Here is a 26,183-nt window from a genome sequence, read left to right as displayed (position 1 = left end):
GCGGGGGTGAGGGACAAAAATAATGGAGAGATTCAAATGCATGGCCGAGGACAAGGCTAAAAACAGACAACAATCACAGAAAACTGGTAACAGAAAATGCAGAGAGATGACAGCACAAAAGAGCAGTAAACAGGGTGGAACAGTTGCTGTAATGCTGCAGACACCTAAGTTTAATACACAGAAATGAAGGGATGGTGGCAGGACAATATGTAGCAAGGCCAAAAGGCTCGAACAGAAGGGCTGTAATAAATATTTATGACAATAATAAGTGTAGTGCCACCTCAGATCTTATCACTTCCCCCTCATCTGAACCCATGGCAGCCCAGCGCCATGCCAGGAGCCAGCTGATCCCTGGCCTCTGGTCAGGGGTCCTGTCCTCGGACTGAAACCACTGTCACAGGGGTCCAGATATGGTGTCACCATGCCACCAAACTGCGCGAGGGAAAGGTGGACGAAGCTTTTCAGCTTCCCACCGCCTGGCAGCAAGGGCTGAAACGTGGCTGCCCCTGTCCTTGCCCTCCATACCCAGAAGTGGCAGGAGGCTTGGCCAGGGCTACAGGCCGCGATGGGGAGGAAAGCTAGCCGCGGGGGCGGCCGTCCCTTGGCCCCACGGCGGAGCAACGGACGGGGGCAGAGCCACCAGCCCCGCGGCGGCAGCCGGTTGCCCTGGAGAAGGCGACGCCACGCAGCAGCCTCGGCGCGAACAAAATGGCGGCGCGCAGCGGCAGCGGGGTCTGGCGGGGAGGGGGCCTGCCGGGGGTAAGGAGGCGGCTCGGGCGCGCAGAGGCGAGCGGGGGCAGCGGGAAGGGACGCTGGGCAGGGTGGCCGTGCCGTGCCCGGCCCGCACACTAACTCGTCCTCGCTGCAGGTGCGGAGATCGTCCAGCGGCCCCCTGCCTCCCGCCGCCGCGGGGACCGGCGCGGTGAGCGGCGACTTGCTTGCCAAGGAGGAGGAGTACAAGTAAGGAGGCGGCCGGGGCCGGCGGCCTGGCCCTGTCACCTCAGCGTTACCCCGCTCGCTGCTGGCTGTCCTAACGGAGTTTACAGTTAGTCCCCTGTATCCGAGTCCCTCAACTAGTTCCCCCAAAGCGTACAGACGGGAGTACCAAAAGCAATGTTTTAACCTTCTCCCGGCATGGTACAGCCTGCCTGCCGTCGTTTTACACAGCCGGCTGAGGGTAGGCTGTGCGCTGCTTTAGGCCTCACTTCGGTCCCACAGCATTGGACATTAGATTTTTCTGCATTTAAAACACTGATATTTGTTACAATATTTTACTTTTAAATTATGAATATATAAGTGCTTAAGCCTGTTAGAAAGAGCTTAAAAGCTCTAAGGCTTGTGACAAATGCAGTGAAAGCACATTTAAAAGCACTCGCTCTGTTACCTGTCAGTTCTCAGCCCCTGTGAATGGTGAGGATGTACAAGGAGCCATGTGTCAAACTGAGTCAGACTGCGTGAAAAGCTATGAAGTGAAGCATGCAAGAACACAAGCTTATTTTAACCTGTACATATGTATAGCAACACGTTTTAATTATGTGATCAAGTAATGTGATCGTACATGACTCCTTCCCCAACCCTGGCTGCTAAGTGTACCTAAGGTAAGGACTGTGTTAAAAACAGAAAGCGTTGAGGAAATGAAGACATAAAATGTGTATTAAGCAATGACAAGGCCAAAAACAAGGACACCCTTTACCTCTCAGAATTGTAGTCTAAACCTTACTGTTTAATGGTTATAGGTGTTTTATTACTATTGATTTGACAGAAACCCAGGAAATTATTGAAATGTAACTTTGTTAATAGCCTGAAGTATAGTTCAGTGTTCCTTTGTAGGATTTATTAAAATTTCACTAGGTTCAGGCAGAGATGCTGTCATGCTTACATTTATTTCATGTAAATCTTTCAAAAATTGAGTGACAAGCATTCTTACTCTTTCAGGCGACTGAATGCAGAATTAGAAGCAAAAACAAAAAAACTGGTGCGTCAGGCTGAAGAAGTAATGGTGAGTAGGTTATGCAGACTTACATAACTTAGCCTTGGTTCGCATGCACACAGGGTCAAGTTTCAAAAGAAATTATTTAGACCATGACAACTAAAAGTATTTTGGTTTCAAATGCAATCTAAGCATCTAATTTATTTTTTTCAAAATTGTAAACTTCTACTAAAAACACATCCAAAAGTAGTTTTTATATAATTTAATCAGGTAGGTAGATGTTCACATAGATGCGTAGAGCATTTGTGCAGATATATACATAAAACCACATAAAAAACTTGTTTATGATGTTTAAGAAAAGTATCTGTAGGTGGTTTTATGTCTTAAATACTAAAGAAAAATTAGTATTTGAAAACCAGATACTGTTGCAATAACATCCTAGTGAAGCAGGATCTACATTGTTCAAGCTGAAAGAAATACAAAGAATAAGCAACATAAATAGAACATATGTAGTTAGTAAGAAGGAAACTTCCTTAAAACAGAAAAATTTCCTGTTTATTGTCAGTATTATCTTTTAACATTGGTGTAGCTGTGTACCAGATAGAGTCAAGTTTTTATATGAAAATTGGACAAATTAAAAAAAGGGAACAGGGGAGGTATGTTTTATATCCAAAACAGTTTGGAGAAGGTGTTCTGCATATTAGACACATTCATTGTAAGAGCACTCACTCAAATAAATAAGGCTTAAAAAGCAAATTATTAAATCTTCTGGAAAGCTATACTTATATGCACTTTTCCTACTGTTGAAACTTCATTTTTATGTCCTGTGAAAACATACTCTTCTGTTGAGCTGTGGTAAGCTGAGGATAACTGCTTGGCATTTGAACAGAAGCAGATGAAACGTCCAAAATAGCATCTAGTCTCTTTCCTTTAAAAAACAGCAACAACAAAACCACTTCTTTTTTTCCTTCTCTAAATACAGCAGAAGATCAAATATTCTTAGGACACTTAATATACAACATGGTACTGCCAGATTGCACAGATATACATTTAACAACAAAAGAAAAACTAAGTTTAAACAAACAAACAAACCAACCCAAACGCCAAACAGGACAACTGCATTTTGTTCTGGATTATGCTTTCTAACTGTAACTTAGCAACTTAGAAGCTATCTGAACATTCAGACTGAATTGTTCTCTAAGGTACATACAACATATCAGTGTCCAATTATGGTCATATTGCATGAATAAAGACTTATTTTTAAGGCTTATTGTGCAATGTAGAAAATAGAAAATTTGTTCCACCTGCTGTGCATTTGCTACTCCTATATTTCAGAGAAAAAGGAGGGAGGGTAACAGCATCTCAGATGATGTTAAGCTAGGCAAAGTTTTACAGGCAAAAGGCAATTACATGTTATGGAGCAGAAATAAATGTTGGGGGGTAGCAATGGCATTTTAATTTTAGGTATCTTTTCCTGTGTTTGAGAAGTCTTTTCCACAGTAGACTATAGTTTCCATTCTTTTCCATAGAGGACTATAGTTGTTGTGATCTGTGATTCACAAATACGTAATTCATCTTTAATGGATTATATTCCCCCAAAATTGACTGCTTTTTTTTTTTTTTTTAAATGAAGAAAGGCCAACGGGAGATACTATCTAGACCAGTTTCAGTACAGACTGTGTCATGTGAAGATGACAGACAGAGGTACGTGCTTTACAACTGCTGCATATAATTTGTGGGGAATCTTTCACACTGATCCTGCACATCCTGACTTGTGCCCTAGTCACGCTCCTTTTTTATCTATCTTTGCAGCATACTAGATTGATGGACTCTAAATTTTTTCCTATTATTTGAAATAATTGATACTAAGTAAGTGTTGTTCCTTGTTATTTCAAGGAAGTCAGTTTTGCTGAATGGTTCTATCTAGGATGCTAAGTAGTGCTGACATCTGTAAAAAAGCAAGGTAAGGTGACAGGTTTCTTTGCAGTACAAAACAGTAGACACTCAGCAGTAGATGGTTTTTAACCAGTTCAGCTGACAAAGCAAAGAAATAGGTACTGGTTCACATTTAACTTGGCCTAAATGTTCCTGGGACAGGAAGTGCTTGATAAAAAAAACCCAAACAGAGAAACCTCAGACAGCCAAACACTCAGCTGCCACCCTCTGGAATCTGGATATCATTACACTTCTGAGGCCGACATACCTTTGGCCTGTATGAACATACATACAACTGTGGGTTTTGGCCTCTACGTTCAAACCTGTTAGCTCTAGAGTGGATACATAGCCATATTTACTTAGTTGTTCAGAGGCATTATTGTTTATTTAGTTGTTCAAGGGTTTGTATATTGATAGTACAGGAAGTGGGTGAATTTAAGATAGACTAATACACAGTTTATCAAGGATCTGATCTGGTAGGTTCCTAAATTTATGATGCCATGAATCTGGATAACAAAGATACAGGGCTAGACTATAAAGTGCTTCAAATGTTAAGCTGCAGCTGGGAAACTGTTTCGAAATAGTATACATGAAAGTCTGCTAGAGATGATAAAATAATTGCTTTTGTGCAGAGTAAAAGCGAAAACAAAAAGTGAGGTTTTTTAATGAACGTAAAAGGGTGTTTCAGTACGCAAAAGGGTGTGACAGGAAGTCTGTGATAGAAGCCTGGCTATGCCAGCAAAAGTTTGCAACTATAGTTAAAATTATTCCTGAGCTATTTTAAAGCCATACCTGTCAGTTGTAGAGGGGAAAAAAAAAGAGACTTCATGTGTTTTCTCATGCTTTGCAAACAAATTCTGGATCTTGCTTTAGTTTTATGTTCTGTTAGATGGATTTTGAACAGTAGACAGAAGATTTTTAAGAACTTCAAACTGGAGTTGAGTTATAGGGCTGTTTTATGAAGTAACGTGATCACAGGATTCAGCCCCACAAAGGGAGTTAGCAGCTTTGATGGTATACATTTGAAATAAACAGGCGTGCTGGAAGAATTAAAAAAAATATTGGCAATTGGCATGTCAGAGTAGCAGCTGATCTACCAATTACCTACATAAATTAAAACACCTTAGAACAGCCACAGTTTGTGCTCTGGTAAACATTAATGTGAGAGAAGAATTGAAATCCCATGCTGTAGTGAAAAAAATTAGAAATGTGTGCTAGGAATTAGGCACACTGATTATCCATGAGTGAACATTGAGGCCATTCAATTAGATTAGTTCCAAGTATTTAATATTTAATTAATTTTTTTTTTCTTTCAAAATTGTGCAAGCAGATAGGCCATAAATCTAAAGGAAGCCCTTGAGATATTTTTGAAATATCTATTTGAAATTTCCATTGATTCCTTTAAGGAGCATGAACACTAAAGCAACTGGAAAGAAGGGGAGAAATTGAAGCAAAGAAAGAGGTAGTATCGGGGCAGGGGGAGAAGATGGGTTAAGAGAAAAAAAATGAGTAAGCAAAGTAAAAAAAAAAAAGGCAGCAAATATTTAAGTCACTCTCCAAGTCAGTGTATATTTTAAAATAAGTTGTTCTGGAGTTTTTATGGCATAATTTTTGGAGAGAAGCTTGAATTACATAGAGACAAAGCAGCTCCAGTGACACCGCACTGAAATCAGCTTTTGTTTACACTTTCACTCTTCAGAGCATTGCCAGGCTTATGGCGATGGGAACTGTGCGCGCATGGGCAAGCATGCTATAGGCTTTGAATAGGATTAGCAAACACAAAGGGTTTGCTCATGCGCATGCATCTCATGTTTACATGCAGAGATGGAATTGTTAAACATTAGCTTCTGTTTCAGTGTTGCCACAATCCTCCAGCTACTTATTTGTATACCTTTTCAGGATTTACACATTAATTTCACTTACCAAACAACTATAGAACTGTATTATGAGGTTTTAAAAATGGGTTGTCACATATGGGGAAGAGGAAAGAAACCATTAAGGTTAAACAAGTTTGAGGAATTTAGTGAACAACGAGGGTTTTTTTTGTTTTGCTTTGTTTTTTTTTTTTTTAAAAGAAGGCCCTGAGACTACAGATATAGTAGGAACAAATTAGTCTATTGATGGAAAGAACATTGTTTTCTTGAGTATAGAAAGTGTTGTATTTTCATATTTTTCAGAATAACATAACTGCTATTTCTGTGGCAGCAAATCCTCACCTTCTGCATGCTCCTAAAGCTAGCCAATAGGAAGGAAGCGTGAGGAAAATAGGGTAAACAGACAAAAACTAATCATCCTATTCTTGAATTCTGTTGCCAACCACACACAGACGATTTCTCCAGGTTTTTTTTGGATTAATAAAATCTGGAGCTTTGTGCAGATAATTCTTATTGATGAATGGATGTCTGTGAAATTCTTAAAGGCAAGATCTAAACATGTGCTCAAATCAGCTGGGCAAAAAAATTGAGGTGGCTTGATGTGCCTGAAATTTAAATTTTATTCCAAATCTTTTATAAGCCAGCATTTTAATTGAAGTAAAAATTATAAAGGGTAGTAAAAAACTAGCCTTTCAGTGCAATAACTTAGATTCACATAACTCATTCTAAAGCAAAAAAAGTTACATATATGACAAGAAACTTGACCTGAATAGTACACAGCATGCTAAAACTTTCTGCTTGTTTCTAGCAAATTTTAAAAATAATCATTTAACCTGAAGTTCAGTTACTAAGAAGCGTGGTTTTCAGCCAAATAAGCAGATAAGAAAGCTGCTTTTTTCATCTGTAAAATGGATACAATATTTGTAATATGTATTTCGGAGAAAATTCTGTGAGGCTTAATTTATAAATTGCTCCCACCTCACATTCACTTGATAGTCCCTGTCAATTGACTTTACAACAGTCAATCTGAGCATACAATTGCACTCCCTCTTAGGATGTAGAGAACACTGGTTAATATCTTCATTTTCTTTGTATTAATTCAGGGATTTGTATGTCAGGTAGGCATATTAACCACAGAGCTGTTGGTGATCTTTGGTAATGGATTGTCAGTCTCTCTTGTTGAACCTGATGACACTCTGCATACTGGCTAAGTACTCCCTGGTACAGGGAATCATGGATCTAATAAGCCAGTAGTTGCAGCAATTGCCTGAATTGCAAGAGAATAGATTCAGATTCTGGTACATTGTATTAGATACCCTAGACTCACCCAGTGATTTAGATAGCAAATGAGTTAGAATGGAAAGACAGAGAATGAGACTGAATTTATGATTGAACTTAGTATGTGTTCCCACCTTAGCTATATTGTTCATTCTAGACATACGTCCTGGTTTCAGCTGAGATAGACTTAATTTTCTTTATAGTGGCTGGTATGGGGCTATGTTTTGGATTTGTGCTGAAAACAGTGTTGATAATACAGAGATGTTTTAGTTGTTGCTGCACTAGTCAAGGAGTTTTCAGCTTCCCATGCTCTGCCAGGTGCAGAAGAAGCTGGGAGGGGACACAGCCAGGATAGCTGATCCAAACTGACCAAAGGGCTATTCCATACCACATGACGTCATGCTCAGTATATAAAGCTGGGGAAGAAGAAGGAAGGGGGGACATTCGGAGTGATGGCGTTTGTCTTCCCAAGTAACCGTTACGCGTGATGGAGCCCTGCTTTCCTGGAGATGGCCGAACACCTGCCTGCCCATGGGAAGTGGTGAATTAATTCCTTGCTTTGCTTTGCTTGCGTGCACAGCTTTTGCTTTACCTATTAAACTGTCTTTATTTCAACCCTCGAGTTTTCTTACTTTTGCTCTTCCGATTCTCTCCCCCATCCCATATGTTATATGTTATATATGTTATATAACATATAAAATGTTATTCTCCTGATTCTGACAGGGGTATGAATTTTTATTATAAAATGTTTGTTTTGTTATACATGTTCAGTGATTTTTTTTTTTCCTGCAGAGGTCTACTCTGTCCTGAAGTTTCATCTCTTACACACTCACATGCCAAGGTATCAAAGTCAAAACTATCCTGGTTAATTTCTCTTCTAGTATAATTTCCACATATTACTTCTGGTTTTGAGGCTGTGCTACTAGGGACTTACATGGGTGGGAAGCGAAAGGAAATTATGTTCTCAAAGCAGTGCTGCAGGGACAGTGTTACCAGGGTTTCTCAGTGCCACTGGTGGTTAAGTGGACTTACATCATGTTTAATTTTTGTGTTCTAAGTTTCCTCGTTTGTAAAGTATTGACAGAAGTGTTCAGTGTTTTGAACATCAAATTAAGAATTCCAAGTGCAAAATATTAGAACATAATTCATTTCTTCCTTTCTCCCCTTCCTTCCCCCACCAGTATAATGCTAAAGACAGGACTACTGTCTTCTAGATGTAATAATAAACAAGTAGTCAAAATAACTGAATACAGGAAGGGACATATCATGGAGAAAGGAGATTGAGGTTAGTAACAAACTCAATAGTCTCTAATTACAATTATATTGAATCTTTCAGGAGGTGAGCTAAAGCTTCCAAAAATACTGTCTTCAGTTATTTATCAAAATACAGTAGAAAAAAGCCTAATTTTTGAAGAATATTTATTTGAGTGAAAGTAAAAAAAATATTGTTAGATCTTCCTTCTACAGGGAATTTATAAGATTAAAATAATGTGTAAAAATAGCATGTTTTTGAAGGTATGATAAGCATTTTTCAAATAAATGCACTCTGTTGACAGTCCAATAGGTAATTTCTTGATAACAGCCGAGAGCCTTGCTTATGCATGAATTTATTATGAGTATGTGTGCAAAAACTCCCACAAGCAATGACTATTGGATGTATTATAATTTGGGCATAAGGACATGAAAGTTGCAAGATAAAGACGAGTGCAAATAAAACTGGAAAACTGTGCTTTCAAAGTATGCTTTTCAAACTTTCAAAAAGTATCCTTGAGTCTGAATATATATTAAAAAAAAAACAGAAAACACACTAGAAAAAAGTAATTCCTTACTAATTTAAAAAAAAAATCACTACTTTCTGAATAAAATTTGTAGCTAGCAAACAAGAAGAAATCTGCTTCCATGCCCATGGCTCAGAACAGACCGTACTCTGGAAGTAACGGAAAAAGAACAACTTCAAGGTATATTATACACATCTCTGTTTGTAATAAAATATTTTAGTTGCTATTTTTGTCTATCAGGTTGTTTTTATTCATGTCTGCTTCTACATTTATATATATCTGTATAAATTAAAGTATCAAACTTTTGGTCCTCCTCAGTCAGCTCCACCATGTAGCTATCTCTGTTTACTTGCGCATAAAGTAATTTACTTTTTGCACCAAAAAGTATTGGTGAACATGTGATTAATGCTACAATAATGAAACTGTTGCTTTCTGCTCAAGCACTTCTCATGGCTGACAGTTAAACTCTGTTAACTCTTTCAGTGAAAGGATGCCTAATGAGCATACATGTAGGAAACACATCATCTGAGGCAACATGAGAGAGCACACTTAAGGTGGTGCAGACTGATTTGTGATCAGACTTGTGATGGGAAACATGAGACACTCGAGGGTCTCCCCTATTTTGGTGAATCTTGGGCTCACAGGGCAAGAGGGATTCAGTAATAGTACCACAGCTTCCAGGGGTTTAAAGCTGAAAAGCTTCAGCTCTGCAGATAGCAAATTCAAGGTTGTAAAAGCAAGAAATGGAGATCTGGACAAAAGAAAAGAGTAGAGAAATGTATAAAATCCTGGGAGCAAATTAAAACTGCCACAAGATATGGACAAATACCAAAACAGGATGAAAACTGCCTGCAATGTGGCAGAACATGGAATTGACAGGGACCGAGGTTGTCTTTCAGGACTTGGGAGCCACTGGTGGACCCTTTGGACCTCCCTTGGGCAGTTCAGGAGGCTGTCATGCTGGCACCACATAATGAGATTTACAAGTGCAGATACATGCAGGGTGAACCCAAAGTTGTGGGAGACATTTGGCAGCTAGGAGGAGTTTGAAGGCTGCATTGGGATGAGGATATATTGGACTAAGAACTTAGGAACTTCAGATCCTGTGGGAACTATTGTCATCTTTTTATAAAAGAAAGCTGAGGAGACACCCTATGTAGCAGATGTGTCACATAGCTTGTGTTTTGGTTTTATGAAAACTTTGGTATGCAGCTTCTAGGATCAATGAAGTTTCCTAGGCTAGGCATAATGATACAGAAATTGTCGTGGTAAGGTAGGAGTATAGCTAGAGAGGACAGAGTTCTAGAAAAGTTAACATGCACAGGGAAAAATAGCAGAATTTAAGGCATAGTAGCTAAAGCCAAGAGAACATTCCTCTGTTTCTTTCTTTTACTCTGATTTAGTTATGCAGTTGTTGGGCAAGAAGACCATGCCAAAATCTTCCCAGTAGAAAATGGTACTGTTTCTCTGCCTCCTACATTATAATATGTAAAATCCTGTAATGGTTTATGTGGAATACAGTAAAGGTATCTTACATAAAGAAAATGAGAAATTGCCATCAATGCATCTTTCATACAAATGCGAGCAATGAAGTTGCATTAGGTAAATAACTCTGTATACTCTTGAAAATGGCAAATATGCTATATTTTTGTAAATTTTTTTGTCTTAGAAATTTAAAATCTAGGGTTTGCTTTTTTTTAGTTCAAAAACAAGAAACCTGGAAGTACAAAGTGCTGATGATGTTGCAGTACTGGAGGATTGCATAGATTTTTCTTTAGCAAAAACAATAAGCAAAATTGAAGAAAAACTAGGGAGAGGAGGCTTACCAGATTGTCTAGATGATGATGATATTCCAAGCATTGGAAACGGAATTGGAGCAGGTAGGTTTCCTCCCATGGTTAAGTACTTTTATTCTTACTTCCTGACTGTTAGAAATGGGTTCTCCTGGGGAAAAAAGGAAGAGTTTCTGTAGAAATTACAGGCAAAGTTCTAAAGCTCTTAAGTTAAAGGAAGAGAAGGTTTTTATTCTTTATGTAGTGCTAGAGGAAGATCAGGTCACATATGAATAATCATGGGCAAAAGTGAATTTTTATCTTGATTTCCATCTTTGTAGAAAGACATTTGGATGGTTACACATGTTGAATATATACATAACGTTCAATTCATTTCTCTGGGGAAATAGAAATACACTATGCTAAGCTTGTGTTTCCAAAAAGATGAGCTTCAGTCCTTTGCACAGATTCTGCCTTTAGAGGAAAAAGCCTTTCCTCAGATCAATGCTGTGGATCTTAGTAAGTGGCTTAAATGAAGTAACGTTTCGGCTACAGTACTGGAATGAGAATCCTCCAGATACTTTCCCACTCCAAATGGTGTGTTTATGTTTGTCCTAGAAATAGAGTAGCAAAGGGGATTGCAGCATTTGCCAGTGAAGCTAAAGGCATGATGCACATCTTGTCTTCTTGGCTCTGGTGTGATAAAAGTGGGTTTATGTAGTTTCTTACAATGCTAAAGCAAGCATGAAGTCATAGACTCACTGCAGTAGTACAAAATGCCCCAAACCTCTTCTTTTAATCTAACAGCTGGATGTCAACAAACATGCCAACACAGAGATAGCTTGATTTCTAACCTCATGTAATTCTGTGCAAGTCTTCTGTTAGTAAGTCTCCCAAAACAGATCCTCGGATATCTTTTTTATAGTTCTTGTTCCTGAACTAAAAAGAAATTTCTTTGGACTGCATTGGAAGCTTTCACCAAATAACTCTTCTTGGGTTACCTTGAATTTATTACTGATGTGTAGTAATCACATCTTGTGGACCAAGGGCATGTATTTGAGTATTGAGAATTGTTTCTGTAACTTTAATGATGAAATGAAATTAAAATACTCTGGATTCATTTTTGCTTTTTAAATTTGATATCGACTGTTGAGAACGCTCTGAATGCCTCCTTAATATGCTAAGTAAATTATTGCAGAGCATGCTAGCAGTGTCAAACTCAGAGTTACAGTTTTCACAAGGAAATAGATGTAGATACTAAATAGGCCCTGTTACAGAGTGGGCTGATCCCTTAGTGGGAATCTCCTAGTAAGGGACTCCTTAGGCTTATGTGCCTGTGCTAGGCTTTTTAGGCCAACATGCTGATAAGGTTCCATAGCATTGTCCTTTCCCTGAGCAGTTCTTGCAGTGCTTTTCCTGGACTTAGGTTCAATATCTTTATTTCATGATCACAGGTTATCACAGTGCAGCCATTTGTCTGCCAACACAGTAGCTTATGCATTATTTTTCTCAGGGGCTGCTTCTGTGGGTTATAACTCAACTCTGCAGATGGAGTTCTGCGCACCCCATCTCAAAACCAGGATGCAGAACTAGGAAAAATACAGGAAAGAGTATGTAGTAGCAATTAGAAGCATGGAACAACTTGAATTTGAGTCCAGTTTGAAAACAAAATAATTGAGGGCAATATGAATGATTCTGTAATGAAAACAGTAATGGTAAGGGGAAAGCTGTCTTTTTGTAATGCAAACAACACTAGTAAATACCACATTAAATTGGATTTAAAGCAAGCTATACAAAGTGTTTTTCTTTCACATAATGCATAACTAAATTAGCCAACTCATTGCCACAGGATATTGTGAATGCCAAACTACAATATGTTTTATGAAGAAAATCAAACAACTTCATAGTATAGAAGTACATGAAAGAGTATTAAACTTGATGGCTTCAATATGGTCTCCATCTCAGGATAGCCACTAGTTACCAGAAGCTAGCGAGGATGCAACAGGAGAAAAAAGTCAGTCTGTATCTTATTTTTTCGTGGTGTTTTCCTAAATCCTACTTATTATTGGCCTCTGCAGAGTTACAACTTAAGCTGCAATTGACAGTTGATCAAGGAAGATGGGTGAAATAAAAAGAATTCCTATTACAGCAAATGAACACATATACCCATCCATCCCTTCATGTTTAGCTCCAGATACTCCTCCTCCACTTTATTCTTTTCCCCTTGTACCTACTGTGAATAATGGTTATTCCTATGTTGCTCAACTTGATCCTCATACTGTTTCCATGCTTTGTGCCTGTGCAACTTCTGGGGGAGTTCCTTGTGAACGGTCTGGGGAAAGGGTGGGGAATAGGGAGTAAAAGAACATACTGTTCACACACAGCTTGTTTTGTCATGACAGTATTATGTTTCTTAGCTGTCCAAGAGCAAGAAAATACTTCATTTGGAAAAAACATCTGATTAAATTGATTTAATTTTAATCTATTAATTGGATAGTGTTAGCGGTGTACTTTAAAAAAAGCATAGACTACTGTGTGGGAGGGGTATTTACCTATTAGGAGGGTTTTGCAGTCTACATTTAATTCCTTGTTGTGAGCAGTTTAAAACTACTTTGGGTATAACTACACAAATTGCAGCCACAGATTGATTGCAACGTAGACATACCCTGCAATATAGTTTTCTTTACTTCAGTCTCAAGGAATGCTGTAATGTGTAGCATCGTATGATGAAAGTTTCCAGGAAGTTTCAATTTTGGGAATTATGAGTCTTTTACATTTTAAAGATGTCAAGTTCAGTCATTAAAAGGCAAAATCTATACAAAGCTTTGCCTCAGAATGAGAAACTTGCAACATTTATTTAGAAATCTGAGTTTTTATTTGCCTATTTCTCTTTAATAATTATAAATAATGTGTATTTTTAAAAACAAGAAGATGAAAGTGAGTTCTTACATTAGTCTTGCTTCTTTTCTGCATTGAATAATGAGTACTTGTGGATATTAAATATAACTTTTTATGTTCACAGAAGCTCAAATCAGATTTCTTAAGGCAAAGTTACGTGTTACACAGGAAGAGCTGGATAGTGTAGTGTGTGAATGCAGGAAAAAGGTAAGAGCTGAGTTTTCTTATTTGTAGAAACAGAGTAGGTTCCCCTTTAGCAAATAATCACAACAGAATTCCCTCACCTTTCCTTTTCAAGTATTAAGAACTAAGGTTCTATTTTTTAAAATTTCCTAAGAATTTAGAGTCAAGAATAGTAATTTCTGTATAAATGTGATCTTGGGCTAAAAGCTTCTGAAATAGACTTAATGAAAAAGAATTTGAGGCAGGAACGAACCACTGGGAATGAAGACATGCCCCAGCTGTAGGGACACTGTGGTGCTGCAGAGTGCCCTAGCCATCACTGCTGGGAAGGAGAGCAGTTCCAGAGGCTGAGAAAGAGGAGAAGGATATGGTAGCAGTCAAATACAGATTTTTGGTATACAGAGAGAAGACCAGTGGTGCCCAGAGCTGGGTGATGGGAGGAGAGGGATGTTTAGGGCAGAATGAGAAATAAAAAAGCTTGAGAAATTTAGTCAGGTGCTTTGGGTGTCCTTGGTGGAAAAAAGTGTGGAAACTGCTTATCTGTGATCCACTTTAGGTGGAATATTGTAATCAAAACAGAAATCAGGCTTTCTCCATTCTCAAGATTACATTTGCTGCGAAGGACTGTATTTGGAATTACATGTTTGGGCAGATCAGACTGAAGTTAAGGCAGTGTGAAGCTACAGTGATTATTTTACTGTTAGAGTGTACTACAAGTGAGTTCTATGATCTGCACTGTCTGGCAATATGTTTTCAGGTGATGCTCAACAACTCTTGAACCGTAAAACCTTAAGCAGTTTGTGTCTGTCTGCCAGAGTGATCACCTCTTTTTCATGCATTTGTAATCAGGCAAGGCTTTTGAACTAACTTTCCATTTTACACAATTAAATTATTCTTAGTTGTGGTCTCTCAACTTCAGAATGCTTTTTTCCACCTATTCCTCAGGCCCCAATGTGATGATGACATTCAGAACATATGGCAACCCACCTATATGTTTTCTCTCAAGCTTTTAATTTAGAGTTAAGGAGCAGGGTGATACTAAATAGGGGTTTTGAGATAGGTACCTGGAGAAAAATCTTTAGAAGGAATTAGATTTTGACATTTTATATCTGTACTTTATACTTTATTTCATTTTTATCAATATAGTTGCTTCTGCATTTCAATACTTTCATGCTGTGATCAGAAGAAAGTTGTTACATTAGATTTTAAAGACATTTTCATTTTCAAATCAAATACAAATTTTGTCAGTAGCTATTGACCTTCATCATTCCATGCAAAAAATACTACAGAATTCAGTTACTATAGCAGATGATAGAAGACAACCTTGTACCTATTCTTGTCCTGCTCCCATAGCACTCTCTATGTAAATGTATCATTTTGGGTACTAGTTTCTCTGGTGTGAAAATAACTTTATTACATCCAGAAGGTCACAAAAATTTCATATTAGCAAAGCCTTGAGATAGGTTCTGGGTTTTGTTCCAATTCACAGTCTAATTATTATAAGGAAGCAGTAAATCTCTTTTAAATATAAAGAAGTGGGAGTTCCTGAGGTGCGTGTGGTCACATGAAACTTAGGGTAAAGCACATACATTTCCCAGGTGAGAAGCATATATTCCTCGGGGCTGAGAGGGCAGGAGAGAAAGACTTGTTTTCATAGAAACTCCATTTCTGTATGTGCCTTGATTTCTATTTCTTAAAGAAATGAAGGGCATAATGTATCTCGGAAATAACCTACATTAGTATTCACTTACAATGTTTAAAAGGTTATAAAAGAAAAATGCCTTGAAATTATAATGCTTAATGTGGGATGTAATTGCCAGTAGGTCATGAAGCTAATACAGGATTCACAGTGATGTTAAGAGAATCTTGAATTTGAATACTTGATGTAGCCTGGATCATTAGATTGCTTTTAAGTCAAAACCAGATAATCTTCTAAAACATAATGGATTGATTTACCAGTAATTATATTCTCTTCTTTTTCCCAGAGTTTTTCCTAATGTGTGCATTTAGCTATTCTCACAAAAATGTCACAAAATACCTATGTGCCACTGTTATTCATATTATTCTATAACATTTTGATAGTTAGTTCTCAAAACCTTTGAACTATGAGAAATTAAATGTTTTACATACTGCTACAAGACAGTCCCAAGTAAAAGACTGCAAAAAATTAAATGAGAAAAGAGTTACTGTTTTTTGAAGTATTGTCTTGGTAAACTGGTGTCTTGTTTTCTTAGTTTGTCTTAGTTGTTTCCTTTCTTAAAATTGTTGTGAAATCCATATGAAGGATCTAAACATTTAAAAATAACATGATTTTAAAAAATCGTTATCTCCATATCCACAATATGTATATTTTTACTGCGTTTTATTTACAAAACATTACTATCGCATTATCCTACTGCTTCCTTGCAATAATTTAGTTGCATTTTTTTGCCGATTACTGTCAAACAGGATGATGAAAATCAGAATTTAAAATCTCGGCTTAAAGATACTGAAGAAGAAAACACCAGACTGCAACGAACAATCAGTATGCAACATTCTCAGACTGAAAAGTACAAAATGTTGTCACAAGAAGCAAACAAAAAAAGTGAAGGGTTACAACAAGAGGTCATTGCGCTAGAAAAGGTATTGCAGATATTAGTCTCATTTATCTCACAAAAGGGAAAAAAATGCATCAAATCACCCTCTGTACCCTACTTTGATAGATTCACATCCAATGATCCCATTAGTGTTTCAATCTCTGGTAATAGTTTTAAAAATTGTATTTTTAAATGGTCTAATCACGTTTTTTAAAGGAAGAAATAATATATTTTGCTGATTACTTTTCTTCTGCTTCTACAATCATATATTTCTGAATTTTAAAATTAAATTCTTGTAAAAAAGACCCGCAAGAGACAAAAGAACATTTTCAGAAACTGCTGTCAAATTCGCAAAAGAATCTTGAAAAATACAGGGAAATTTTGTTTTTCTGATTTTAATTATAATTGTTAAAAATTACTTCTGGTAATAAGAGTTTTATTGTAAACTGTAGAACCTGGTGAACATTTTGGGCAAAAACCACCTGCAGCTTATATTAGTATCTTCTGCAGGTAGAGGAAAGGATGATGTCTTGATTGTTCTTGAAAATGGACTGTTTGAAAAGCAGCTGCTCCAATTTGGATGAATCAAAATTAACCTGGCTCCTGCTGTAGGGCACATATGCAAAATTGTATACGTGCCTAGTTGTAGCAGATGGCCTGCATACACAGCTTTGTTTGTTTGGAACTTAATCTAAAAGCAGCATGTGTTTTTCTTTAATTACTCAGAGCTGGAGAGGTTGACTTCAAAATCATGTAATACATATAGTATTGTGTAGTACATGTTATATAACCAGGAGAATGTTTCACTTAAAAATTTGGGGAAAACAGAATACAACTCAGCCTAACAAAGTCTCATTGTACTGCCATTAAATCATACTATGCATTTGTATAGGTGTGCTTTCATCTTAGCGTTATGTAGTTCTGGCATTTTAAAACTAAAATGTTCTAAGTTTGTGTGTTCTTTTTGTGCAGATTCTTGGAGGTTTTAAGTTCCCTTAAATAAGTACCCTGATGGCTGATTCTGTCAGGAAAAAATATTCAATAGTAGTACTCATACTACTCATCAGCTCACAGTAAACAGGGCTAAGAGACTTAGAAAGTCAATTAGTCCATTCTCTTAAACCAAGACAGGATAAATTATATCCAAACCATCGTGGACATAAGTTTGTTTAACCTGTACTTAGAGCCTTCTGTGATGGCAGTTTCCATAATTTCCTTAGTCTATGCTGGTTCTTGTACACAGTCACAGTTAGAAAGTTTATCCCAGTATTTAGGAGATGTCTGTTGTGATGAAAAGTTTATTCACTTCTGCTGTACAGCCACCATATCCAAAATATGGTCGCTTTCCTCACTTGTCTTTGCTCTGGATTTACCATCCTCAGTTGCTTCAGTTATTCCTAATAGGTTGTGTTTTCTAGAATTTCTGAAGGTTACTGATCAGACATGATCATGACAAATAGTGGTAGTTCTTTAAAATACTGAGAAGGCAAAAAAGGCAGGTATATGTAATGAATGGTTCTCTGCGAATTCACAAGTTTACACATTTTTTCTGATATAAAAATTATCTAACTGCCAAAAACATGCATTTAAAAATCATTTTGCAGTAACTGCTTAGATCTCCTATGGACTTAGCAATTTGAAAATGGTTTTATTCTTTAGGTATGAAGTATTATTCAACACTGTACAATTAACATAGCTGTAGCTTAATTCTAGACATGTTTAAAAACAATTTCCTGTGAACATGGGCCTGAATTTGTACTGCTGTGCCGCTAAACTCTCCAGACACCTACTTTAAGTCTGGAGAAAGTTTTCTGTATAGTTGAGAAAGCACAAATGTAACCTCTGCTTTTTGGGCTTTTATTGCTTTTGTTGTGATTTCTGTTGCAACATAAATAGTAGAAGACTTCAGTTGTGATACATGCTTTCCCAAGCTTCCTTAGATTATCAACAATTCATACAATTTCATGAATTCCTAAGCTACTTTTTTTGTATGTACCTAGGCAAAGAGTCTCACCTAGTTTTCACAATTTACCTGAAACATGGTAATTAGTTTGTTATTTTTACATTTCATTCTTTTGGTATTTGGTCTCTGTGAACATTTCTGCTGGAATACCCACCTCAGGCAGCAGCTGAATTCTGATGCTCCCCCAAACTTCCATCCTCTTCTTTCCAGCGTTCCTCTTTTTTTCCCCACCTAGTTGATCTAATACATGATATCACCTCTCCTGTCTTTTTTCACCACCTGTCTACAAGAACATTCCTTCCTCTGTGTTCTCTCTCACTTGTTAATTCAATCTAGCTATAATGTTGGATAAAGGTCAGGGAAACACCAAAGTTGTGCTCTTATTCCTTCTAAGGCTTAGTGCAGGGATTTTATAATTTGCCTTGAAGGAGGGCTTGATGTTAAGCAAACATTATCTCTCAAATGTTTTTGGGAGTGGACAGGTGTTGCTGAGCTTTCTAAAGATAGAAGTGCTGTGTATGCTTGCAACTGGGAGGAAAGAAAGCCTGCTGGGAGAGTTACTCATAGACCAGGTCTCTGGTATCACACCCCCTACTGATATTAAAGTGCCTCAGTGACCCCAGAACAGGGGAGAACATCCAGAGATTGAAATGGGATGCAGTTTTAGAACATAGTAGTGTTTTCCCCATTAGAGAAACATTATGTGAGAAAATTAATCCAGCTTTTACTTAAAGTATTGAAGAACTGGCAGAAACCTTGCCTAGTTACAAAATAAAATACTTATTTCAGGCAGTTTTAAGATGAAAAGCTTGGAGTTGAATATATTTAACAATATACCCTCACTGGATGACTTGCAAAAAATCCTTGATAAGGTATTATGTGTGACAGTAAATGTCAAAAAGCCCTAAAAGAATTATTAGAATTCTTTCATTAAATGATATGATTAGCTGGTACATAATTTGCATTGCATGTGGACTATTTTTTTGGTCATTAAATGCTTGAAAGGCTATATTCCAAAGCTTTTCATATTAATGCAGAATAAAATACATAGCACAAAAGATTTAGTTGACCCTATCCACAGCTCCATCATCTTGCATCAAGACAAAGAGGTTTGCATGCTGTGCAGCTTGTTTTCTATGGAAACATGGGGGTCAGCTTCCAGCAAACAAATTTGTGTTCCCTGATGATGCATGTGCACATGTTCCAAGGAGCGGCTCTGCTGCCCTCCTAGCCAGGCTTTCACCCATCTTTTTTTTAATCGATCAGATGGACAGGCTAGCAACAAAATAAAAATGCTGAAGCAATATCTGTTTTTGGAACGCTTGGAACTCTTGGAAGAGGCACATCCACCAACAGAGTTTTGGAGGATTAGTGAGATTCATCTTACTCTCCTGTTTTCTTCATCCATTTTGGAGAAGATTCAAAGCTTCCTAGAAATACCTGTTCCAGTCGTAACTTTGCCATAACGTTTTTGCTGCATAGACTTGTCAATTAGTATGTATTTCTTGGATAAGTGATGTGGAGGTTAGAAGTAACCACCACAAGAGCTGGTGTGGAATTGAGAAAATGGAACAATTTTACTCAGAAATAAGGCAGTCTGAGGGTAAAAGGTTAACAAGCCCCCTCTCTACCCTGATTTGGTTAACAGAATCTTCCTGTGCCTGTGACTAAACATTTTATAATCTTTTTTAAAAAGTCTATTTCTGTTTCACAAATGACAAGATGTGCTCTTTCTGCCAGAATTGTTTATTTCTTCTACTTTGCCTTTTATCTGTATTCCCTGATCTTTAATCTCATTATTCTGTTCCTCATCTTGGTCTCTCTTTCTCATTTCCCCACTTACAGCACTATGAAATACTATCATCATAGACAAGAGGGAACTGTTTTGATTGTTGCCATAAACACTTAATGAACTATTTTCTGCTAGATGAAATAGTTACTGCCCTCAGCCATCTTCAGTAGGCTGTTGTAACTTTTTGTTGGTAATTGCATGTAGTAATCTCTGGGGAAAAGAGGTAAAAGGAACAGGTGGGAAGAGGCAGCTGGGAATACTAGTCACCCTTCCAAAATCTGCCACAGAGTGGACATACCGACATTTTTTTCTTTTTTTGACTGAGCATACAAGGTTTTTCAGTCAATCCTGTGGTTTGACATGATCAGCTCCACAATTATTCTGAGAGAAGTTTACAACAAAGATGAGAAAGATCCCTTTTCAAGACTTCAAAGAAGAAAGGGGTGTTTTAACAGTGGAATTAATAGTCTTTGAGACAGATGCTGTCTGCAGGCCGAAGAAGTCCACAGACTCTTTAAGTTTTCAAGGATAAGCCTTGCTGTAAATGTGTTGTCTGTATGGGATTTATTAAAATACCATTATTCATAATGTTTATCCTTTGCTTCTTAAATAGGAATTGGAGAATCTAAAGCGTGTACAAAAGCAGGCTGCAACCAATCAGAGTGCAACAGCAGTTCGCTTAAACAGAGCCCTAGAAGAAGCAGAAAGGTATAAAGTGGAGCTGAATAAACTGAAGCAAAGTAACAAGGTACAGTGGCTTCGGAAAGCAAGTTCCAACCTGTAATCACTCAGTAATGCTAGAATGAGACAGAAGGCTTGATCCGCTTTGGAAGTATTGCGTCTCTTACAGACAGTCCCAAAATTAACTTAAAGCAAGACACCAAAGGGCTTGATAAGTTATCTCGGATGACACTACTGCAACCTATGCAGGAGGAAGAAATGTACAGCATAAAGTTATAGCCTTTCTGATTTTCCCCATTTGTGTGAAAATTAGATGTGGTTGGAAAAAGGGAGAAGTACACATACGCACCTAATACATGCACAGGCAAACCATGGCTTTTCTTTGAGTTTTTCTTTTCTTTTTTTAAGTTTTGATGTGGGAATATTTTGATTAATCCCATTTCTTTTCAGAAATGTCATGTGTGGCTACTGTTTGTCATTTTGTTACCTAATGCCAAGTTTTCATTGGTTAAAGCACCACTTTCATAAATAATACATTTCTCCTTTTCTTCCCATGGTAGGATGTAGCTAACCAAGAACTCAAAACAATTGAAGAATTAAAAACAGAAAACAAGAAACTGCAGAAACAAAAAGCAGAGCTAATGACAGGTTTTAAAAAGCAGTTAAAGTTAATTGATATTTTAAAGAGACAAAAGGTAAGGACCAGAGTCTGTTATATTTCATTTAACAGCCTCTAGCTAAACATGTCTGTTGTCAAGGAACTTAATCGCGTGAACTAGAGCCCCAAGACTGGGAAGTTTCAATGCAAGGGAGCACCAGCCTCAGTGTTACTAGTGCACATTGCTAATATTTTGCTTTATAGCAAAGGCTGATCTTCTTGTGAATTGACCCCATTCCTAACTTGGAACATATCCTGTCATGGTGAAGGATTACGACTGACAAGCTTTAGGACCGAGCGTATCTGTTCAACAACAAACGCTGTTCACGTAATAACAGCAACTCCCTTCGGTGCTGTGTCAGTAGAATCCATTTTAGCATGCAAGATATTCCCGCCCCCCCCCCCCCCCCGCAGCATATTACTTGTTGTATCAGCAGCTGCAACAGCCTGCCCTCTCAGGAGTGATCTGTTACATTTCAGACCGACATTCTTCCTGGGTTCTCGAAGTGTGTCCTTCTCTATTAACATTGTTTATTTTTATTTATATTCTGAGGTGTTCTGTACATGTACAATTCTGCCCAGGTGCAGATCTCCTTGTGTGTCAGGCAAAAAAAGACCAAAAAGAGAGCGAGTACTTATCCTAGCTGTGAATTTACTAGATTGAACGAGGGGAGTTGATCTCCATCCTTTTGTGATTCCTGGAATATCATGCATACTTTGAATCACATACAGTGTAGTAACATCTGCATGGCTGTTCCCGTCCACACTGCACTTGCAGCTAGCCTTAGTTTGAAAGTAGTTTGATTCTACATTCATTTCATGTCTCCCTCCATTCCTCTCCTTCAGGGCATAAAAGGGAGGGCAGGGGCTACTGCCTTTTAGTTTCTTTAGCTGAAATTGAATGGAGGATAGGTAGTAGAGTACTTGCTGACAATTCATGCTGAACAACTAGTGATACAGCTTTCATAGAAAGGTGTTGTAGCAAAAAGTGGATTAATACTTCAGATAGAATATAGCTAAAAATATATTCACTGAATTTATATAGTTTATATATATAGTTATATATATTAAATATATAACTATCGTATTTGATAAAGCTGTACTGATGTCCCAGAAAAGAGAGGTGTTTTACTTGGAAGAGAAATCTTGGACACTGCAGAGTGGGTAAATACGTTGTATTTCTCAAATTATATTTTCAGCATAGACCTGTCAAATGAGCTTTGAAGGTACAAATTGAAAGAACCTGTAAGATTACATGAAAGGAAATTAAAGTGAGAGGAGTGTACACAAAGAGATGTTGCCCAAATCAAACAGTTTTCTAGGTCTTACAGTTCCATCACACCTTTCACTTACCAAATACTTGGGATTGCTTGCTATCATTTGTATCAGTTTTCCTTCTGAGGCTGCATGAGACACTGCATGAGATTGTGGGCTTCACAATTGTCTAGACAGGATCTTAACATCACAGTGGTTCACCTCTAATTGCTTACTCTGCTGAATTTAATGTGATTCATTTCAGAACGGAGTTAATACGCTTCTTTTTGCGCTCTCAAATGAAAGCTGTAAGAGAGGTAAAGCAAGCAATGTATGGTGACTTGTTGAGCAGAAGCACCTTAGAAGGGCCAGCCTTTGAGATAAGAAAATAGAACATTTGATTTGCCCTTTAGAGCACTGCAGTGGTCACGAGACATTTTGTAAACACTCTTGAAGCTGTTGAGCCCCCATAGAGAAAGAATAGTTCTGTATCAAGTGGCAACTTCACGTAACAAAATACACATGCTTATCCTCAGAATTGGGAATTGCAATATGGAAATACACCCTTGAATCTGGAATGCCTCTCCAATGCAGGACAAAGGAGGATAGGTAATTGGAATAAGAGGAACTGGGGCTGCTTGTGCATTTCCAGTGGAAGAGAACTTTTCTGGCAGTAACAGGATGCAGAGGAGATCTTGGGGATTCATCTAACAGCAATAGCGCTAGCTTAGCCTTTGGCTGGCCCTTCTAGCTCTTCAAGTTTATTTTGAGAATGAAAAAAATACAGCGGTCACTCAAAATATACTCTATACATGAGGTAGCTCATTGTCCTCTGGAATGTGAATTCACTGAAATAGGTGTCAAGGAGCAGTATTTCTGTTTGTGAATCAAAAGCACAGTCTCAGATAAACTTCACAAAACTTCATTAAATATATTTTAAAATAATTATTAATGCTGTATCAGAACTGCAGGTAGTAGAGGAAGCCACTTACTTACCTTTTCTTATAAAAAAGGTTATTTACTCACAGAAGAAGGATGCTGTTAGTTGTCCTTTCAGAACAGACTATGATTGGAAGAACCCGAAAGAGAATGGTGCTAACTCTGCCCTTGACAGCTTCTGGCAGAAGGCACAGGGGAAGGGCAGCTGAAGCTCACTTGTGCTCAGTATACGTAACCACCTGAAGGACTTCAAGTCTGCTTCACACAAGCCATTTGTTGAATGAATGAGGAAAACCCAATTTGGGCCATTTGTGTAGTACTTGTGCAGCAGATTCTGATGCACATAGCAGGTACAGCTAGCCTGAAGGTGAGGATGTGCTACCACATGAAGAATGATTGAGGAAAAAAAATCCCCCAAAGGTATTAAGTATCAGTAATAGGATGAGTTGCAGCTGGCAGCAGGTAGTTGCTGGTGTTCCAGCTGGTCTCTTCAGACCATTCTCTGCTTGCCTTGAGAGAGAGAATTTGATAGAAAAATTGGAGTTTTAAAAGGGATTAAGGGAAGTTACTCTGAGCTTTACAGAGCTGGAGGGTATTACACTGCCTGTGAGAACTGCAAAATGCTTTGTTGTTCTTTTGAACTGACTATGTCTATATATAAAAACCCCCACAACAGATTCCTTGTAGACATGAATTGTTTCCTGTTCTTCAAAACATAACCATTTTATTAAAATTTGTAGTAAAAACCATTTAGCTGGGACACTTCCCTTTCCACTTTGAATTACGATAGGTAAAGAAATTATACTCCGGTGTGGGGATGAGGACGTGTGGCACAGCTGTGACATCTGCTGTGACATCAGCTGGAACCCAGGGAGCTTTCAGGGCTTTCTGGCTGCTGCGCCTATTTGATAGGTAGTTCTGTGCAAATACACTGACCCTTTAGTACTTGTTCTCTCATCCAATCTTGATGACCCTGATGATGTTTCTCCAAGCAATTACATTGAACAGAAAACACCCTAACATAAGTGAAAAAGTTCTGTTTGTTCCTTTCAGTGTTCCATTTAAAGTAATGTGCTATATCCTATGTAGTGGAAATACAAATTCAGACTACTGCATGATTTTTAAATATATACATATGTATGCATGGGGGGGGTGTGTGTGCCATAATGGACCACAGATGTATGGTGTGACACATGATAACACAGCTACCTGTGGTCAGCTCCAGGTATTTCTCATTAAGGTGTAGTACAGTTACTCTTTGTTTTATGCTGATTGTTAATTTTTAATGGTGTTACATTATTTTGTTAAAATCCTCATTTAACATTAAATCACGCATGTTAGAGGTGCTAGCATGCTGAATCTTAATAATGTATTTGATTTGTAATAGCTTTAAGGTTAAGCTGTATATTGATCAGCTTGAATGTATACCAGTTTTCTTATACGTGTTCTTTAGAGGTCACAAGAGTTGTCAGATTTTCAGTAATTTTCATGCCTCATTAAAACTGAGGTATTTTTAAAGCAATATAAGGAACTAAGAAAAGCTATTGCTCCTGTTTTACTAGAGCTGAAGTTGCAAAGTTTAGCATCAAATTTATCACAGTATCCCTGCAGTACAAATTTTTGCAGAAAAATATGAGTACCAGCTTCAGCTTAAACAGGTGAGCATCCATCAAAACCATAGTACGAAAAAACAGAATGACAGATTTGAAGCCCCTTTCAGCTATCCCAATTGTACAGCATTTTGTATCAGTCACTCACACTATTCTACCTTCTGCTCCTAATTTTTTTTCTTTTGTTTTTAAGATGCACATTGAAGCTGCTAAGATGCTTTCTTTTACTGAAGAGGAATTCATGAAAGCTCTTGAGTGGGGAAATTATTGATTCCATAAAAAAAACCCTTCTGTTTGAAATACAAGTCAGATGGTACATTTATTTTGGCACTGTATATGAATGCTTGTTAATAATAATAGTTAATAACTGTATATCCCAGTGCCTTGATTTTGCTGATGTTTAAGTCATTTAACTTTTATAAGCCTGAGAGCTTGTGTTGTGATATCATATGAAATACAAATTTCTGCTGAAGTTTAAGTCCAGACTGTCCATTCTGTAATGAGCAGAGAAGCACAGACGGTGCAAGGGGTATTCCAACAAGTGAACTTAGTTATCAGTTTGCTCCATTTTAGCATTTAAAACTGTACCTTATCTAAGGTAATATTCAGTCCAAAGAAGGCAGGGTTTAGTCTCAGAAAATTCCTTGTTGCAACAGAAATAAATAAACCAGTGATCCCGTTAAGAAGAGAATGTCATGCCCTTTTTAAGACACATGGTTGGAAAATTAGCATTGTCTGTTCTCTGTAACAGATCTCCCCTCAAAGTGAGTTGGTCTGGCATCTAATTTAAGCACCAACAGCTCCTTTACAGAAATGATCATAACTTGTTTTAGCTATCACATCTTACACCCTTGGCTGGCAAAAACATACATGAGACTTGCCCCTCACTATCCAGATAGTCCGATACAGTTGTATTGTTTTAAATTGCTACTTTAGTCAAGGTGAAAGTGTTAAATCTTTCCCTGGCCATCAGCTGCTGCTTTGGGATACAGCAGGAGCGATGGCTCCATATTCACAGGTGCTCTACAAGCATTATATCCTTAAAGATTTTATTATATCATC

General features: G+C 37.7%; 1 protein-coding gene across 3 annotated transcripts; it reads left to right on the top strand.

Annotated features, from left to right (window-relative positions):
* The first annotated feature begins 660 nt into the window (after positions 1 to 660).
* Positions 661 to 25,533, top strand: TEX9 (testis expressed 9). 3 transcript variants are annotated; one of them, XM_075505960.1, is made up of 12 exons: positions 661 to 759; positions 869 to 960; positions 1,936 to 1,999; positions 3,564 to 3,634; positions 7,810 to 7,858; positions 8,890 to 8,975; positions 10,497 to 10,675; positions 13,590 to 13,672; positions 16,097 to 16,270; positions 20,593 to 20,727; positions 21,221 to 21,355; positions 25,315 to 25,533. In XM_075505960.1, exons 1-12 carry the CDS (start codon positions 709 to 711, stop codon positions 25,390 to 25,392), a joined length of 1,197 nt encoding a protein of 398 aa, XP_075362075.1. In that variant the 5' UTR covers positions 661 to 708; the 3' UTR covers positions 25,393 to 25,533. The 3 variants fall into 3 exon arrangements, with proteins under 3 accessions (XP_075362075.1, XP_075362073.1, XP_075362074.1); XM_075505958.1 differs by lacking the exon at positions 25,315 to 25,533 and adding an exon at positions 22,416 to 24,607 and having other exon boundaries at positions 663 to 759; XM_075505959.1 differs by lacking the exons at positions 661 to 759; positions 3,564 to 3,634 and having other exon boundaries at positions 900 to 960.
* Positions 25,534 to 26,183: the final 650 nt, after the last annotated feature.

The sequence above is a fragment of the Mycteria americana genome, chromosome 6 (assembly GCF_035582795.1).
Source record: "Mycteria americana isolate JAX WOST 10 ecotype Jacksonville Zoo and Gardens chromosome 6, USCA_MyAme_1.0, whole genome shotgun sequence".
In the NCBI taxonomy this organism is placed as follows: domain Eukaryota; kingdom Metazoa; phylum Chordata; class Aves; order Ciconiiformes; family Ciconiidae; genus Mycteria; species Mycteria americana.
This window is presented reverse-complemented; position numbering and strand designations above follow the sequence as displayed.

Coding starts and splice junctions, on each gene's coding strand:
- TEX9 (XM_075505960.1), top strand. CDS start 709: ATGGCGGCGCGCAGCGGCAGCGGGGTCTGGCGGGGAGGGGGCCTGCCG. Junction 16,271..20,592: donor AGGTCATTGCGCTAGAAAAG/GTATTGCAGATA, acceptor CTTCTTAAATAG/GAATTGGAGAATCTAAAGCG. Junction 20,728..21,220: donor AACTGAAGCAAAGTAACAAG/GTACAGTGGCTT, acceptor TTCCCATGGTAG/GATGTAGCTAACCAAGAACT.